The sequence below is a fragment of the Prionailurus viverrinus genome, chromosome A2 (genome assembly GCF_022837055.1).
Source record: "Prionailurus viverrinus isolate Anna chromosome A2, UM_Priviv_1.0, whole genome shotgun sequence".
NCBI lineage: Eukaryota > Metazoa > Chordata > Mammalia > Carnivora > Felidae > Prionailurus > Prionailurus viverrinus.
The window spans coordinates 59,904,068-59,920,432 of NC_062562.1; the positions used below are offsets into that span (position 1 = coordinate 59,904,068).

The window sequence follows — 16,365 nt, forward strand, 5'->3', positions numbered from 1 at the left end:
CCTGAGAAAATAGGACAACTAATATTTAGTAATCTTTTTAAAGTTAATCTCCTGTTAACATGTAACACCTTTCCTGGCCACTAGGGTCTTGGAACTCTTCTCTAGTTACTTCCCTCCATAACACTGCCCAACTTCGAGGACAAATTTCTAGATCATTGTCTGCATCTCACTATCTTTTATAATTGTTTGTTTTCCAAATCTTAAAACCCTTTATCTGAAACCATCTATCTTTCCAACCTCAGTGGCACGGCCACTGAGACTAGCTGCCATCCCCCACCGCACCCCACCCTTACATCTCCACCTGCCTCCTCCATTCCCTACCTCCAGTGACCTAGAAATTGAGCTCCTTTAATGGGTCATTCTGTAGCAGGCTTTGTTTTCCTGTTTATGTGGCCTGGACACAGTCATCGCTCATTTCAAATGTGCTTGCTTAAGACTTTTTATTCTTTTGTTCCTCTTCATCTCTCACCACAGAAAACTTGCCATTGATAACAGGGATTGGTCCAAGAATTTTATGTGTCTCCTTGTCATCTCAGAAGCTTAGGACTTCTACAGAAACATGACATAGCTATACTGATCAGGTCCATTAGGGTTATGAGTGTAGAATCTTCTGCCTTAACTGCATTCTCTCTGCCTCTTTTTGTTTTGTTTTGTTTAGGTTTTTTGTTTGTTTGTTTGTTGGCTTTTTTGGGTTTTTGGTTTTCCCAAGGCATTTCTTTGGGCAGACCTAGGGACAGGGAAGCTCTTTTGATGCTACTTTTTTTCTCTTTCAGGACTTGAAACAAGTGTGAAGAGGCTCTCTGGTGAGATCGTGGAGTTGAAGCAGCATCTGGAGCACTATGACAAGGTCCGGGAGCTGACCCAGATGCTGCAGGAGAGCCACAGGTGCCTGCCCGGGGCAGGGGGGGAGGGCAGGGGGAAGCAGGGCCAGCCCCAGTGACAGCAGGGTACGCAGAGGAGTCGCCTGGTGGCTTCGCAGCATGCAGGCCCTGTGCCACACGCGTCTCCGGTTGACTTACAACTCCCCTGAGCTCCCCTTTCTTCAGGAAAAGCGAGTCCCTTCTTGCTGCTGCGTCTGTGAGGGGCAGGTGAGAGCTGCTGAGAGACTCTGGGCTGTCTTGGTCCACCCTGCGTGGTTCCTGTCAGTTCTCCTAGTGTGCGGGGCCTCCCCCTTTACTCCCAGCTGTGTGATGGGTGGTGAGAAGGGAGCAGGCAGTGTGGGGGCTGTCTAGGTGAAGCATCAGTTTCTATCCAGAGAATCGTGTGCTGGGAAGCAGGTGCAGGGAGGAGGCATGCCGCCCACTGGGTGGTGTGAGGTGTACTTTGGAGGTGCAGAGCATGAGCCCAACTCACCCCTAGTCCCCCACTTTGGGCTGAGTCCCACACACCTCCCCCAGGCTCGAGTGCAGCACGGCCCTAGGTGGAGCCAGGCTGTGACACTGGGGGGTCAGTGGGCCTACCCCAAGCACGAGGTACAGAGGGGAAGGGGCTCCTGGGAGATGAGCTGGAGCATAGATGGAGCAGCGGAAGGGAGCAAAAGGTAGCTGTCATGGGTGTGGGGGGGGTGGATAGGTGAGGCAGGATGGCTCCCAGAACCCGATGGGCCCCCATCTGCAGCACTGTGGGCTCCGTGTGGACTGGGCTGCCGTGCAGTGGGTGGAGGTGGGGGGCAGTGGTGGTCCACACTGACTTCATCCACTCTAGGCCTTAGCCTGGCTGGAGCAGATGGCTGGTGCCTGCACAGGAGGTCTGTCTTCGGGGGCATGCGTCTGTGGGAAGACGGCCCCGCTCCCATCTATCCCTGGTCACTGCCGAGTGGAGGGCGAGGGCACTTCACAGATGGCCAAGTGGGCAGTACAGGGCCGCTTCTTCCCTGAAGTCCTTCCAAAGGCAACCGTGGTCAACACTGTAAAACCAGGACTCTTCAGTTATGCAGTCACTATGTCAGAATTATTCAGGGAGCCCCTTTACATCGGACCGGGAGATAGAAATATGTCAGTCTTTGGATCTGTTCCAGAATGAGAACATTGTTCTGCTAGCTGGGAAGATGATGATGGTTTTCTCAGAAAACAGGTGTGGCGGGAGTAGCGAGGCACCCCTCCGTCATCCGTTGCCTTTGCCCGTCCGTCTGGGTGCTGAGCCTGCACGTGGCCTGGTGGCCGAGGGCTCGGGTCACGCATAGCCTCACACCGTCTGGAGGCCAGGGGTGGATGGCAGGAGCCGGAGCCGGTGGGAAATGGGAGGGTGTTGGCTGCGGGGACCGGTGTGGACCGGGAGGGCCCCGGCCAGGTGAGGGAGGATGCTGCTGGAGAGGAGGCGGCAGGCAGTCCTCAGGCGTCGCTTCCCCAAGCCCTCCTCCAGCTCCCTGGTCAGCACCAAGGAACACCTCCTGCAGGAACTGAGCCAGGTGCGCGCGCAACACAAGGCCCAGGTGGAGCAGCTGCACTGGAGCTACAAGGAGCTCAAGAAGATGCTGGGCCTGTTTCCGCGTGGCGGCTGCTAGGCCGCGTCTGGGTCGCCTCCACGCACCTAGTAAACCGCGGAAGCTCTTTTCTACCTGGTATGATTGTGGGGCAGAGCTGTGCCTCCCGTTCATAATCAGCTGAAGTTTTGAAACGTGTTCAGGGCCTACAGCTCAGTTTTCTAAAACACCCTGAAAAGATGGGATTGATCTGCCAGTAGGCGAGTCTGCGAACAAGGACATGTAGGGGTAGTATTTGCAGGGAGGTGCTAACCAGGGTGGCTCCCTCTGACTCCACGCTGCTCCTGCTCCTGAGATTGCAAAAAAAAAAAAAAAAAAAAAGGATTAATCCAAGCCCTTCACATGTTTTGAGACAAGACATATTGATGTTTTTTGAGACCAGCATCATTAATTTTCCATGAAATATCTTGAGATAAAATGCAGTATTTTTCTCCCTAATGTAAGAGCACTGTGTGTGATTAAATAATTTTGTGTGGCAAGATAAACTAACATTCTAAAAAGTGACTTTTTATAAATTGTGACTAAGATCTTCTCACTGAATTCTTTCATGAAGCAAGCTAGGTGCAGGTGGGACAGGTACGTTCCAAGATTTAATAAAAGTAGCACATTTTGGGGAAACATTAAAAATACCATTTTGTGACATCACTGCCTCGCAGTGGAAGTATTTCCCCAGGCGCTCTCTTGCTTACAATTACAGTGCATTTCTGAAAATTAGAGCGCACACAGACAAAATACTAGATTTTTAGTTTGGAAACTTCTTATCTTATTTAAATACTTGGCTTCTAGGTAAAACAAAGTACTTTTTTAAACCAATGCCTACTTAATTTATGGAGAAGAGCAGGCAGGCCTACAGGTGCCTGTGTGTGTCGTCGGGCTCTGCCACTGGCGTTCGGGGGTCGGGCGTTTCCCTCAGGAACCGGGTGGTCTCCCCGGTTCCTTCCTGTCTGGTCCTGGCTGTGTCCTTTGGCATCAGTTTCTCTGCAACTTAGCAGGAAAATATGTCACAGCAAATATGGTTTTTGTGGGGGAGTGCAATTTCTTTCATCATACCATTTTTTTTTTTTTATTTATTGAAAAGATTTTAGCATTCAACCATTTTAGGCTTGTTGGAAATGCTCACCATGCTATTACTTTATGTTCCTCTTGTTTAGGTTTTGTTGAGCTTCTTAGACCTGTGACTTTATAATTTTCGTCAAATCTGGGAAAGTTTTGCCACCATTTCTTCAACATGGTTATTCGATCCAGCTTCTGTCCCACCCTCCCTCCCGGACCCCAGTTACACCCAGACCACTTGGTAGCATCCCCACGGGTCCCCAGACTTCGGGTCTGTTTTCCCATCTTTTGTTCTTGCCCTCCGTTGGGGTCATTTCTGCTGCATTGTCACAGGCCTCACTCATTCTGCAGTTGGGCCTGTGTAGATAATGGATTTTTAATTTCAGAAATTACATATGTTTTTAGTTCTAAAATCCCATTTGGTTCTTTCTTATTAACTTTGTGTCCCATTATGTTCGTGTTTCACTTAACTCCTGAACCATGTTCTTAACACCTTTGCTGCAGGTAATTTCAGATGATTTCTAGAATGGTTACACTGATGCTCCGTTAGAAGTGTATTAGTTTCTGTCGGTCCATGTTTCTAGCACTTACTGTCAAAGTTTTAATGTTTTCATTCTAGAGGGTGTGTTTCTGTAGATAGACTTTATCAAGTTAAAGAAGCTCCTTGTAGTGTTAATTTGCCAAGACATTTTTTATCGTGAATGGGTGAATTTTATCACTTTTTCTGCAGCCATTGAAGATGACCATGTGGTTTTTCTCCTTTATTCTGTTCATGTGGTTAATTTCGGTAATTTGATAACGTAAAACAACCGAAATTTTCTGGGTTAAGCACAGCCTAGTAATGATGGGTTTTCCTTTGCAAACATACTTTTGGATTCGGTTACTATTTTGTTTAGGATTTTGTATTCTGGGTACCCCACTTAATGTCTGACATTTAATTATTGGAATTCTCTGGGTCTCCATTTCCTCATCTGTAGAAAGGGGTGATAAGTGCCTGCCCCCGCTGTCGTGAAGGGGAAGCGGTAGCTAGAGTCTGGTCCCAGGACCCCGCTGATGCGGCACCACATGGTGTGGTTGTTGGCTGGGACGGCGGCAGGAACCAGTCCTGTCCCCGCGGTGACGCCACCTATGGTCCTCTCTTAAGGTGCCGCTATCCTCAGCGTTCACACCGCCACGCCATGCCCGTGATAAAAGTTCAGCTGTACACCTTTCTCTGCTTTCTAGGAGAATTCAGGACAGGTTGTAACTCTCTCTTCCCTGAGTGTGTGGTGGAACTTGCTGAGGAAGCCAGTCGGGCCTGAAATGCTCTTTGTGGGAGACTTCTGGCCACGGGTTTAGTTCCCTTAGCCCCTTCTCACAGAGCACCGTCCACCCCTCCATTCGCCAGCCCCCCGCAGCGGGCTTGGGGCCATGTGGTTCATTCTGAGTGGGACAGAGAAGAGCTGCCAGGCCACCAGGGTGGCCGCCGTCCCCTCCGTAGCCTTGCCAGCGGTGCCACTGACCAGCGGGCCTGTTTCTCTCCTGGGGGCAGAGAGCCCTCCTTGACCTCTGCTGGACTCCGTGTGCATGAGAAAGGAATGTCACTGTGTCAGCCACTAGGTTTGGGGGGTTTTCTACTTTGCCAGTAGTTACTCAGCCTAAGCCCTGGGATGGCGCAGGCTGTCCCTTTCTTCCTGAGTTCTCATAAGGGCTGTATCTCGAATTCGCTTGTATTGCCTTATTGTCCAAGTTTTTGGCCCAACAGTCTTTTAATGGCATTTCCATGGCCTCAGCATCTGGAGCTGTGTCCCTAAGGCAGACCCGTCGGGGTGGTGGTTGCTTCAAGCAAGTCCTTGCCATTCGGGGAAGGGAAGGGACGTGGGTGAGCGATGGCCACGGGTTGCTCCCAACCTCAAGCTCCACTTCCGCTTTCAAGCCAAGGACACATCGGGGCGGCCCTGGCCGGTGACAGAGCAGGCAGGACACCAGGGCCAGCTGCGGGGCTCTGGCAGGGCCGGCGAGGCTTGGTCCGCACCTGCGTCCTCCCCACGGTGCTGGGGCCACCCCGTCCTCCTGGCTGTGGTTCATGCTGGTCCATGGCGCCGCATTCTCTCTCACTTCCTCTCCTGCACCACAGCTTCTGTTCCTTTCCATCTTTAATGGAAATTACTGATGCATTCAGCTCTAAAACCTTTACTTTATCGCTTTTCTCTCTTTTCTCTTGCCATATCGCCTGACATAATCGATATGCTTTTGTTTCTTCTTGTTTTGTATTCTGTTTCTTCTGTGATTGTCCCCTTCTATACTGTAGCCATTTTCACCTCTGCTGGTTTTGGAAGCTATGCATTCTTTCTGGCATATTATCACAGCTGGTGTTCATCTAATCAGGGCTTCTGCTCCCCCGGTAGCATACAGGAGCCATGAGCATGTACCTCCCTGGGCACCCTTCGGCTTCCATGTGATGGTTTTTAAGGGTTTTTTAGTTTTTGGTTTTTGCTTTAGTATTTTTTTGTTTTGTTTTGTTTTGTTTTTGAGAGAGAACGACAGAGAGAGAGAGAGAGAGAGAGAGAGAGAGAGAGAATCCCAACCAAGTAGGTTCCACCCCCAGCACAGAGGCTCACTCTGGGCTAGAACTCACAAACTGTGGGATCATGACCTGAGCTGAAATAAAGAGTCGGACACTTAACTGACTGGGCCACCCAGGCACCCCAGTGTTCGAGTATTTTAGTGAAATATTTTTTTCCCACAGAAATCATTTATTTACAGGGTTTTTGTATGGTTACTTACTGCCCATTTTTTGAGCCACTTCCCTGCAGACATTCTGTCTGTGGTCATGTTCTTGCTGCAATTAGACTTACTTTTAATGTCTGCTGGTGCAGTTTTCCTTGTTGTAGTCTTAGAATGAATGCCTTTATCTTCAGTTTTGAAAACTATTTCACAGAGGATTTCATGTTGGTACTTACTCGAGGACAGCATTGCTATGTCTGGGCCCCCACCCGGGGCTGCACCAGGGCAAGATTGGAACGAGCCTGGGACTACGAGGCAGGTGGCCTGGGGTCAGGCCAGGAGTCACCATCTAAATGAGGAAGCAAAAGTTTCCTCCCTGCGGGGAGGTGACGTGAGACCCTGTGAGCTGTGGCTCCCATCCCTCCCACAGCCCCTCCCACAGCCCGTCCATGTTAGATGTTAGTGCCTGTGTGCGACTGCTGGTGTAGGTGGTGCACCTTGAGGACAACAGATCCACATTTCAACACCTTTATTTATCACTTTACCAATTTGACACACAATGTTAACAGCAAGCACAGGAGGAGCAGTATGCAGACAGGAGCTGCTTCACTACAGGTTTGCAGGTCAGGCCTTGACAGCAGCTCTGACCGGGGACACAGTGCCTCACGCTCTGGGGAGGGAGAGGAGGGCCACCCCGATCCCATACATATCCCTGGTTGAGTGCAGCTTTGAGACGCCAGCAGACGTGCCTTTCTGAGTCAGAACACCCAAGACGTCGACTCTACTCTTCACTATCACACTGATAAAGTGATACACTCAGGACTCCCTAATGGTAACAAAACAGTGTAAAAATATATTGCATATATATATAAATTTATTTCCCTTTCCTGAAAAAAACTTAGTACAAACTAGTAGTATACGATCCCTTTCAAGTTTCTTTTAAGTTGTGTGGGTGTCCTTTCTGTTTGGCTTGGTTTGGGATTTCAAGAGTCTAGAGGGAGAGAAAAAAACCTCTCGAAGCTCAGGGTGGCCACTGCCCAGCCCACCTGGGGCCATGCCCTCCACATGCCCAGGGACAGAGGCCATACCCTGAACCACCAGGTTCCACAGTGTCAGTAGTCAATCAGTGGAGGGGAGCTGTTCAGGGTCAGTGTTTTAAGGACATTCTAGCCTATTGGTAACTTCACAGTACAGTTGAATTTTCAACCTGGCCTGCATGGAACAGGTGACCACAGGGCGTCCCATGTAGCGTGGACTGCAAGACGGGGGAGCCGCCAGCTTGTGTATGAAGAGAGCTGGGCTGGGTCCCCAGGGCAGGGCCAGCACATGCTTTTCCCGTAAAGGGCCAGATGGTGAAAATTTTAGGTGTCCCCTCCTACCGCTACCAGGCGACATAGTGCAAAACCGGCCATACGTCATGCCCGACTGAGCACATGGGCACGGCTGGGCGCCAAAAAACTATTCACAGAAGCAGTCTGGGGTGGGGGCATGAGCCCGCTGCCGCAGGCCCTGTCCACCGAGCAGCCAGAGGGACGCCCGTGGCATGTCCTGAGCGCTGAGCACAGGGACGCAGACGCAGAGCCACACCAACAGGAAGTGGTGCCAGCGAGCTGCCTGCGCGCACTGTTCCCCGGCTTCTCGCATCGACTGTGATTTTCATCTGCCGCAAACGTAGGACTGGGGACACGAGAGGTGTGAAAATACTCCGGTATAAATATATATCTTCTGCGATAACATCCTAAACTTACATGATTTGAACTTCACTTTGGTAAAGCTGACTGTTACCGCCACCTAGTTGCCTATCCTATCACGTTAAATAGAAATAAATAAGTGTTCTGGTGTGATCAGTGTTAGGCACCCTCCTCCAGTTCTCCTGACACTCAGATGCTGTCAGCCCTGCCCTCCCTGGCAGAACGTGTCCTGTCTCCTCGTGCTGTGCAGTCTCTCACTCACAGATAGACGCTGGGTTTCTGGGTAACCACGGTTAGTAGAAGATAATTGGCATCACATATAACATGCAGCAAAGACACACACCCTGCCTGCGTGTTCTCAGTGTTCAGACGCCGATGGAGGAGCACGCGTGTGCGTGCGTGTGCGCGCACGCGCACATGTTCTGTGTGCGGGGGCAACACGTTTAACAGATTATTTTAAGCTGATGGAATGAATGGAGAGCACTGAGGACTCGTGATGGAGTCTTTGCCACCTCCCCCTCCTTCCTGACTGAGGGAACGTCCAGGCTTTGTCTGGGGACGGGTGCCATCTGAAGAGGCTTTGGGATTGGGCAGGGGAGACAGGGGAGACTGTAGCCCCTGTGTGGCCAACCGGACCTCCCTGCTGTGGGACGGGGTGGACCGCCAAGGGGACCCATTCACAAACCCCATGGGAAGGTGCTGTGAGAACAGTCAGGAGCGCATTGGGAAACACTGGTCACAAGTGAGCAGCTCAGCTCCACCAGACTGTGGCACTGGTGCCTTCCACTAAGAAGAGGGCTCCTGCTCTGGGGAAGGGCGTGACAGCAGGGGTCCCCATGGGCAGGCAGATGTGTGGTTTCTCTTGCTTAGACCCCAATCTCCCAGGGTGGTCCTGGGGAGGCTGTTTTGCCTGGAAACCCCGCTCTGGCACAGAAGATGGCCTCCTGGGGGTGAGGGGCTGAGAAGGGCCGGTGGAAGGGGGGCTGTGCATTGGCATGGGGACCCTCGTCCCTCGGCTCACTGGGGCATGCACACTGTGGGGGCCAAGGTCCTGCTGGACTCCAGTGTCCACGCTATGTCATGGCTGTGACGGGGGGACCCAGGTGGTAATGGCAGGAGGCGGAGCCCCACCGCCTCAGACGGTGCTCCCCAACATGGTGCCCAAGAGGATCTGGGAGGAGGTCTGGTTTGTGATCTGCTCATTGTTGAGAAACATTTGTCATGTTCAGAGTCACCTTCCAACATTTCCCACATCCTCCCCTTGCCTCCAGATCCTCACCGCAGTCCAGCCGGGGATACTGTGTCCTGCTTGCTTGTCCCTCCTCCAGTACTCAGTCCTTGGTTTCCCCACCTTCCCCCACCATGGGGTGGAGAGGCCTGGCTGGGCAGCTCAGGATCGCCAAGGTAGAAACTAGAGACTGCAGTGAGCACAGGTGACTCAAGGCCTGCAACCATCTCAGATTTTACGCACTGGGAAGTCTCAGAACCTCAGAAGCAAGCTGCTGGCGAGGCCCCACCACGGGGGCGAGGGGGAGGACCACATCCCTTCAGAGGGGCCATGCTGGATGGGAGCTCGAGCCCCGAGCCCCACCGCACAGACAAGGGACCATCCCTAGCTCTAGCGACGACCAGCATGCCCTTTGGGCACAGGGAGGCGGGTGCGTGTGCCACCCCGGTGCTGGTCTTTATTTCAACCGCCTGTGCTGTGCACCAGGGAGTGCCCCCAACCAGCCAGCTGCCACGTTCACAGAACAGTGGCCAGGGTGGACGGGCTCCAAGAAGCATTGCCCTGAGGCTCCCCTGGGCTTTTCCCAAGACCAGCGCCAGGACCACACGGCCCCACCAGTCACTTGCCAGGCTTGGTGGCACTTCTGCAAGGGGACATGTCCCCATGAAGCCACTGTGACAAGAGTCCCAATGCTTGACTCCCCTGTCCAGCCTCATGGAGAAACCAAATGCCAATAAATGCTGCTGGCCTCGGGGCCCTTTGTGGGCCTGCCTCTCTTGTGTGGTTTTCTGCATTTGCAGGGGTTGGGAGAGGTTAGGGAAGACTCATGCAGAGACTGAACCACTGAGATCTGTGCCACGTGCCAGTGAACAGGGAGCAGCCATGGGGACCCACAGCCCGGAGGCCCTGAGTGCAAGTGGGGCCCTGGACAGAAGACACCATCATGCCAGCAAAGCGACTGCATGGGAAGCCTTAGCCAGCAGGGTCTCCTGGCCTAGAGACACAAACGGCAGGAGAGAAAGGGGCAGAAATGGTATTCTGTCTTCGCTGACCCATTCTGGGAACAAATACATTTCCAGTTTATTCTTAGAAAAACACAATAAACGGTCTTGTCCTTGGTTTCCATTTCGACAACTTCAGACCGTGTTCCTCTGGTCCACTGAGGAGCCCCTCCCACTGGCTCACCTTCCTCCGGCTCCACAATGTGTGTGCGTGAGCATATGCATGTGTGCAAGCACACACATGTGGGTATGTGTGAGTGTGTGTGCACATGCAAGCACCTGTCCCACCTCCCCACACCTTCATGATGTCCTGTTAGCAGCTCACTTCTGTCTTCTTGGTGCTGCTGGTTAGTGCGTTAGCTTGTGCTGCCCTCGAGGTTCCAGGGAGGGGTTTGCAGGTCAACAGGGGGCCAGCTGCTGACAGGGTCTGTCCCACTCACCCCCTTGTGGCCCACCGGCCCCTTTAAAATGGACTTTTCACCTGTAAGCCAGGTAGTTAGTGTGGTCTGGTCCCAGGAGACGCTCTGAAAAAGGCCGTTTGTTGTCGGCCAGCACTGGACGTGGCAGGTGTGTTAGAAATGGTCAGTGATTTCGGGGCCTCACTTGGGGGTGAGAGAGAAGCATGCCAGGCCCCAAGCAGGAGGAGGCCTGACTGCCACCCCCATGGTCCCCCGGGGCCCCAGCCTTGAGTTCTTCCCCAGGGAGCAAGGGAATGTAATGAAGTGTGAGGTGGCACGGGCCCCAGCGGGAAGGGCTGCTCCTGGGATGGCTACTTGCCACCCTGCACCTTCTGGTCATAGGTGCCCGTGTGCTTATAGCCCAGTACGTAGCCTGACTCATCCCACAGGTCCACACGGCCCACCTTGCCTTTGCCCTTGCCTGATGGGTCGAAGCGTTCCTTGTGGGAGCCCGTGAACTTGGTCGTGTCTGTGAGCCGGGACACAGTGGGCGACGAGATGGCCTTCTGTAGAGGGAGAGAATGGGGCGCGCCCGTGTGAGCGCAAGGGGCCAAGTGAGCACGTGAGGCCGTCGGCAGCTGGGTCGGCACACCCCCAGGGAGTAACACGTCCCCTGTCCCACCCCAGACCCCATGGGCTGCTGCCCTCCAGGGAGTCCCTGCTAGCCATGCTCACCATCACCCCTGAGATGATGGGGGACTTGCCCTCAATGAGCCTGTGCACCTCGTGGACAGCCCCCTCGCTGCTCTTGTCTTTGAATCTCTTCTTGGAGAGCTCTTCAAGCGCTTCCTTGAACTGCTCGAATGTGATGGTCCAGCAGGATTTCCCTCTGAGGGAGGAGAGCGCTCAGGGCCCGAGCCAGGGCCACTCCCCTCCATAACTCACAGCCCCACCAAGTAGTGCCCCCAGAACCTGCTGACATCCAGGGACCAGGTGATGTCAGGGGACCCCTTCCCAGGGACCTGATGGCATCAGAAGACCCCTGCCCGGGGACCAGGTGACATTGGGGAAACCCTGGCCCTGCCCAGGGACCTGATGACATCGGGAGACTACCTCCCAGGGACCTGGTGACATCAGGGGACCCCTGCCCCTGTCTGGGCACCCAGTGACATTGGGGTAACCCTCCCCCCACCCAGGGACCAGTGACATCAGGGGATCCCTACCCAGAAACCTGGTGGGGGCCCAGTGGCCTTGGGGAACCCCCACCTCTCTCCCACAGCAGAAATCAAGTCTAACGTTAAAATACAGAATATGCCCGTCCCCCGCCCTGGTGTGCACTGTTTATGCCCAACAGTCGGTCGCCATGGGCAACGGCAGCAAATATAAATTGTCTTGGAAAAAAGCTTAAAGGAACCATATCCTTTATGAACAACTGGACATTAAAACAAAGCTGTTGTCTGGTTCTAAAATGGGGCGTGTGTGGCGTCCACTCAGAGAAGGAGGGAAAAAGTCAGGTCAAGAAGCTCGTCCCATCTGAACCACACAGAGGCCGAGTCCTGCCTGGGGCCACCGTGGCCCGACGTCCCTGTCATCATACAGGGACGGGGTCGGGTGGCGGCCTCACCAATACGCCCAGCAAAGTGGTCCCAGGGCCTGTCCCTCCTCCCAGGACCCCCACTGCCCCCACCTGAAAGCCACCTGCCTAAGGGGCACAAGGTGGCTAGGGGCAGATGCAGCCCTATTCATTCCTTGCCGCAGGCCACTCACAAAATTTCAGAAAGATTCTAAACTGTGCACTTTTTATAATTTTTACTAAAAAACCATTTTTACCACTTTGGATCTCTCCTGCTAATCCATGGAGTGAGTTGTCAGGGTTTTAGAACAAGAGGTCCTGTGGGGGCGGCTCCCTGCCATTCAGGGACACCCTGTGGGTGCAGAGGACTGAGTGGGACGGGCCTGCAGATGTCCACAAGCAGATGGCCCAGAACAGCCACAATAACCACGAAGGCACAGGGACAGACCCATACGAGGGTTTCCACGGAAGAGCAAAGAAAGGCAGCCCGGCAGAGAAAGGGCCGTCTCTAAACAGCTGATGCTGGTACAGCGGGGACCCAGCCCTGCACTGTGCCTCGAAGTGCCTACAGAGACTCACTCAAAATGGGCCATCGTCCTAAGTTCAGCACAAAACCTAGAACTATAAACTTCTGGAAGAATACCTAAGAGAAAAACTTTGTGATCTTGGGTGAAGCAAAGATTTCTTAGAAACAACACCAAAAAAGTCCATAAAAGAAACAAGGAATTGGAATGCACCGAAATTTAAAACACCATGCCCTTGAAAAGATGCTGTTTTGAGGAATACAAAATGAGCCACAGATGGGGAGAAAACACGTGCAAACAGACACCTGAAAGAGAAAGCTTTTCAAACTTAACAACAGGGAGAATCCCACATAGAAAACAGGGCAAAATACCCAAACCAGACACTGTCCAGGAAGACCCCTGGGTGGCCAGCGCAGAGCACACAAAGCACCACCCCACATGGCGAGACCTACCAGACCGGACGGCCAGCGTGGCTGAAGCCAGTGAAATGGCCACACCGGGAGGATGTGGTCAGCTGGGCACTCCGACGTGGCGTCCACCCGGGGAGGCAGTTTGGCAGTTACGGCTCTGAGCCCCCAAGTCTGGGCTCGACACAGGACAGACGCACCGCAGTCCCACGTAAACCACATAGTCAGGTGTCCTTCAGCAGTGAACAGATGGACACCACACGCAGGGACTCAGAGGCACTTGACATGCCCGTCGGAAGACACGGGACACAGCCCACAGTCAGGGATCGGGGCTGGGAAGCCTGAGCCCCCACGGGGCCTGCACTCAGAACACAAATGCCCCTTCTGTCCTCGGGTGCTGGTCCCAACCACGACCGCACAGCAGGGGCTGGTGACCTGGTGGGTGCAGGGCTTCCTCAGACCCAGTGGTGGGCAGTGGGCTCTGCCCCAACAGCAGTTGGCCTCGACCCCCACCCACCCCCACCCAGCCTCTGGGGAAACCTTCCCCGGCAGCAAGGTTCTCACAGCACCCACCCCACATGGAGATCCCTGCCCTGCTGCCTGGCCAAGGCCCTGTTTGTTTGTCCTGGGCCGTCAAAGGCACTCCTGCGCCTATTCACTCCCTGCCCGGGTGGCATGTGGATGCCAGGCCTGACGGCCAGCCCCGGGACTGGCCGCCGGAGCACGCAGCCCTCTCTGGGCACCACGGCACCAGGCGCCACCAGTGGGAGTCACTTGAGCTGGGGGTGGGGGGAAAGGCTGACGGGGGCTCCCATCAGAGGGCCACATTCAGAGCTGGTGGACACGGGCCTAAGGCCGACTCTCCCACTCCACCTGGCTGGGCCAGGTGTCCCAAAGTGTCCCCAGCGTGATTGCCCATCAGGGAGTTCTCCCCAGGGGACCCGGCACCTTGCTGCAGAGAGCAATGCACAGCAAGTTCTAGAATGACAATGCCCGTCTCTTCCCCAGAGACACTGATCACATTACACTGCTCTCTGGACACAGAGTGAGCCTGTTCTCCAGAGTCCACAGAACTGGAGGGTGTCCCCACACTGAAACCCCCTCTCCCAGCTCCAGGCCTGGCTGGCCAGTGCCCTGCCTGCAGGCCCGCCCAGCAGTAATGGGGTCACTGACCACACACAAGGCCCCGTGAGCTGGGGTTTCACTTTGATTCCCAAGCCTTGTGTCCCCCAGGCCTCCAGACCCAACTCAGGGTGGGCAGGGGGCTAAACCCTGCCAGTGCCAAAGGTCACCTGGGGACACTGGGGCTGGCGGGGGCCCGGGCAGCCCTCCAGAGACAGGCGTATGTCCCCCCAGGGCCAACAGCAGGAAGGCTCCCGGGCTTCGGGCCAAAATGTGCCAGCACCTCTATGATTCAAGACCGATGGCACTCCCAGGGACGCCTCTCCAAGAGGTGTCAGGCAGCATGCTGGGTCATCACGGAGAACTTGGCGTTCATGTGGGAGGAAGCTACTGGCCCCCCATGCCCTGCCCCGCAGCAAAGCCAGGGCCCTGGGTGACCTGTCCAGAGGGCAGCCTGGCTGGCCAGGATGCCAGTGCAGGCAGGAAGTGGGGTGTCAAGGGGCCACTTAAGGCCCTGATGAAGCTCAGTGAGAAGGAGGGGCCTGTGGGGAATTCCTTTGGGCTGGCAGGAGTGGGGGGCTCCTGGGGGAGCTGTCATTGTGGCTGTGATGTAGCGGCGATGCCCTCACATCATGCCTGAGCTGGGGCAGTTCCCAGGCCAGACCAGAAGCTCCAACTGCACGCTGTGCCCAAGGAGGACTGCCAGTGGGACGCCTGGGGGGCTCTGTCCATCAACTGTCTGACTTTAGCTCAGGTCATGGTCTCAACGGTACCCGAAGCCTGGCTTCGGGTCTGTGCTGACAGCTCGGAGCCTGCTACCGACCCTCTGTCATCTCTCTCTGCCCCTCCCCTGCGTTCACTTGCTCTTGCCCTCTCTCTTAAAAAAAATAACAAAAAAAGGAGGACCAATTGAAGCCAGACCTTCCTGGCAGACAGTGGCCGCCCTGCTCCTACCCAGGACTCCCCCTTGCTGCTGATCCACCCGCCTATCAGGGCCTGGGCACAACCATGATGCTGTGGGGCTGTAGGGGCCGCGGGGAGGTCCTGACCTGCCTGAAGGGGCAGCTGTGGCCCCGACTCTTCCCGGCCAAGTAGGAAAAAGTCACCCTAGCGTGCTTGCTTCATGCAGGTGCCTGGGGCTGGGCTTGCCCTGTGAGGGGCAGGGGCGGGGTCCCTGGGGGCTCCAGCCACCACCCCCCCCCCACAACCTGCACCCCTAATTGCCATCGTGGCTATGGCAGGGGATGGGCTATGAAACAGACCCACTGAGGTCACTGAAACCATTTCTGAGCATTTGGGGAAGGTCACCTTAAAAGGACAAAAGGTGTGCTAAGACCCAGCATCCATATCAACCCAGCAAGGGGCCAAGTGTCAGCAACTCCCCAATTCCAGGCACACCAGGCTGCCCACCGTGGAGGCCCTGCATGGCCTCAGGCCAGGAGAGGGCCCCCACAGAGAAGGCCTCAGCCACATGGCCATCCCAACCCCACCACTGACCCCAAATGCCCACGCTCACTTGCCCCCCACCTGGAGAGTGTGGGCCCTGGGCAGGCCCAGCAGAGGGGAGCCCCTGTCCCTGGTATCTCTGGGATGTGTCCGCACGCACGGAGCCCTGCCAACCTCACCCGGACCTCCCGTGGATGCCCCCGCCCCACAATCGTGCTGGACCGGCGGCGGGCAGCATCTGGACTGTGTTCTGTGGAGAAGGCTCAGCTCTGTTATTCCCGCTTCCTGCCTCGGACAAATCCCACCACGTCCGGGCCGTGGCCACGTCCTGGCTGGGGCCACAGGGTATGTGGCAAGAATGGAGCCGGTCAGTGGCCAACAGGCCCCAGGGAGCCCCACCAAGGTGCTTCTTCCTAACCTGAGACCCAGACACCAGCATCATGTTGCAGGAAACATGGTCCCTCACTCTGAACACGCAGCAACCCCAAAATAGGCGCATGCATGGGCCAGGAGGCCGCCCTCTGCCCCCCTCAGGCCGGGCCCTCCACCTGCACCCCACGCGAGCACACAGGCCAAACTGAGGGGATGCTGTCGTCCAGGCTCCCCACATGGGGCTGTCAGGGTGCTATTCGTGCTGGATAGCACACAGAGTCTGGATTAATTAGTATTTGAGACCCACAGAGGTCTGCCCCTCGGGGCGGAGAGGGTGCCAGAAGGCTTTGTCTTGGTAACAA

The 16,365-nt window shown here is 55.0% G+C and overlaps 1 protein-coding gene across 1 annotated transcript in view; it reads right to left on the bottom strand.

Annotated features, from left to right (window-relative positions):
• Window positions 1-423: 423 nt before the first annotated feature.
• LOC125153311 (uncharacterized) overlaps window positions 424-16,365 on the bottom strand; it is a 28,010-nt gene continuing 12,068 nt past the window's right edge. Inside the window, exons 3-5 of the mRNA XM_047836373.1 lie at window positions 11,295-11,448; window positions 11,041-11,125; window positions 424-2,772 (exon numbers count right to left, since the gene is read on the bottom strand). Coding sequence (XP_047692329.1) covers window positions 2,636-2,772; window positions 11,041-11,125; window positions 11,295-11,448 — 376 coding nt within the window. The 3' untranslated portion in view covers window positions 424-2,635. The remainder of the gene's footprint in view (window positions 2,773-11,040; window positions 11,126-11,294; window positions 11,449-16,365) is intronic.